The 660-nt window shown below is 40.2% G+C and overlaps 1 protein-coding gene across 1 annotated transcript in view; it reads right to left on the reverse strand.

Moving 5' to 3' along the window:
- Macrod2 (MACRO domain containing 2) overlaps positions 1-660 on the reverse strand; it is a 1,506,514-nt gene that overhangs the window by 12,269 nt on the left and 1,493,585 nt on the right. Inside the window, exon 17 of the mRNA XM_023720132.1 lies at positions 301-368. Coding sequence (XP_023575900.1) covers positions 301-368 — 68 coding nt within the window. The remainder of the gene's footprint in view (positions 1-300; positions 369-660) is intronic.

Consider the following 660-nt stretch of genomic DNA (forward strand, 5'->3'; position numbering starts at 1 on the left):
TTTTTTTTTACGGGTCTACAGGGTGTTCAGAGTCTCACTACTAGATTGGACTCATAGTGATGCACCTGTTTACCGGCTTCCAAGAGCTAGGATTACAGTTGCACACCACCACACCCAGTCTCAATTGCCATCTCAGCATACCCCAGGGGGTGGGGCTGTCACAGTAGGCCAGGGGATTGAACCCCTAGCCTGTGAGCTTGCGTGCAGGTGCTTTAATCTGCTGAGCTATTTGGCTGGACCTCAAAACACATTTTATGACAGATTAATCAACTGAAACATCATACCCCAGGGGCTTTTTACCTATTGGTGATCTTCTTGCAGACTCTCTGTTGGGTCATTTACACTGTCCACTTGACTATTCATTTCAACTGTAACCAGAAAGGAAAACAATGAATGCTATATATTTATTAAACAAATCTCTTAAACATATCCATATGGCCTATGATTTGATACCTTCCTGATTTTCTGTCTTAATGCCTTTTTTCAGTTTATTTACCTTCTTGAGTTTACAACACAGTTGTATAGTTTCACAGGCAGGTTCTGGGAAGACAGTGTTTCCCCTGTAGAAGTTGAGCTATCACTTCATCCTGGATTTTTTGTTTGGTAATTCAGGCATGTTTATTATTGCTTATAAATAAATAGGTCTTCATATAATATATA

The sequence above is a fragment of the Octodon degus genome, unplaced genomic scaffold, assembly GCF_000260255.1.
Source record: "Octodon degus isolate 3935 unplaced genomic scaffold, OctDeg1.0 scaffold00073, whole genome shotgun sequence".
NCBI classification, from domain to species: domain Eukaryota; kingdom Metazoa; phylum Chordata; class Mammalia; order Rodentia; family Octodontidae; genus Octodon; species Octodon degus.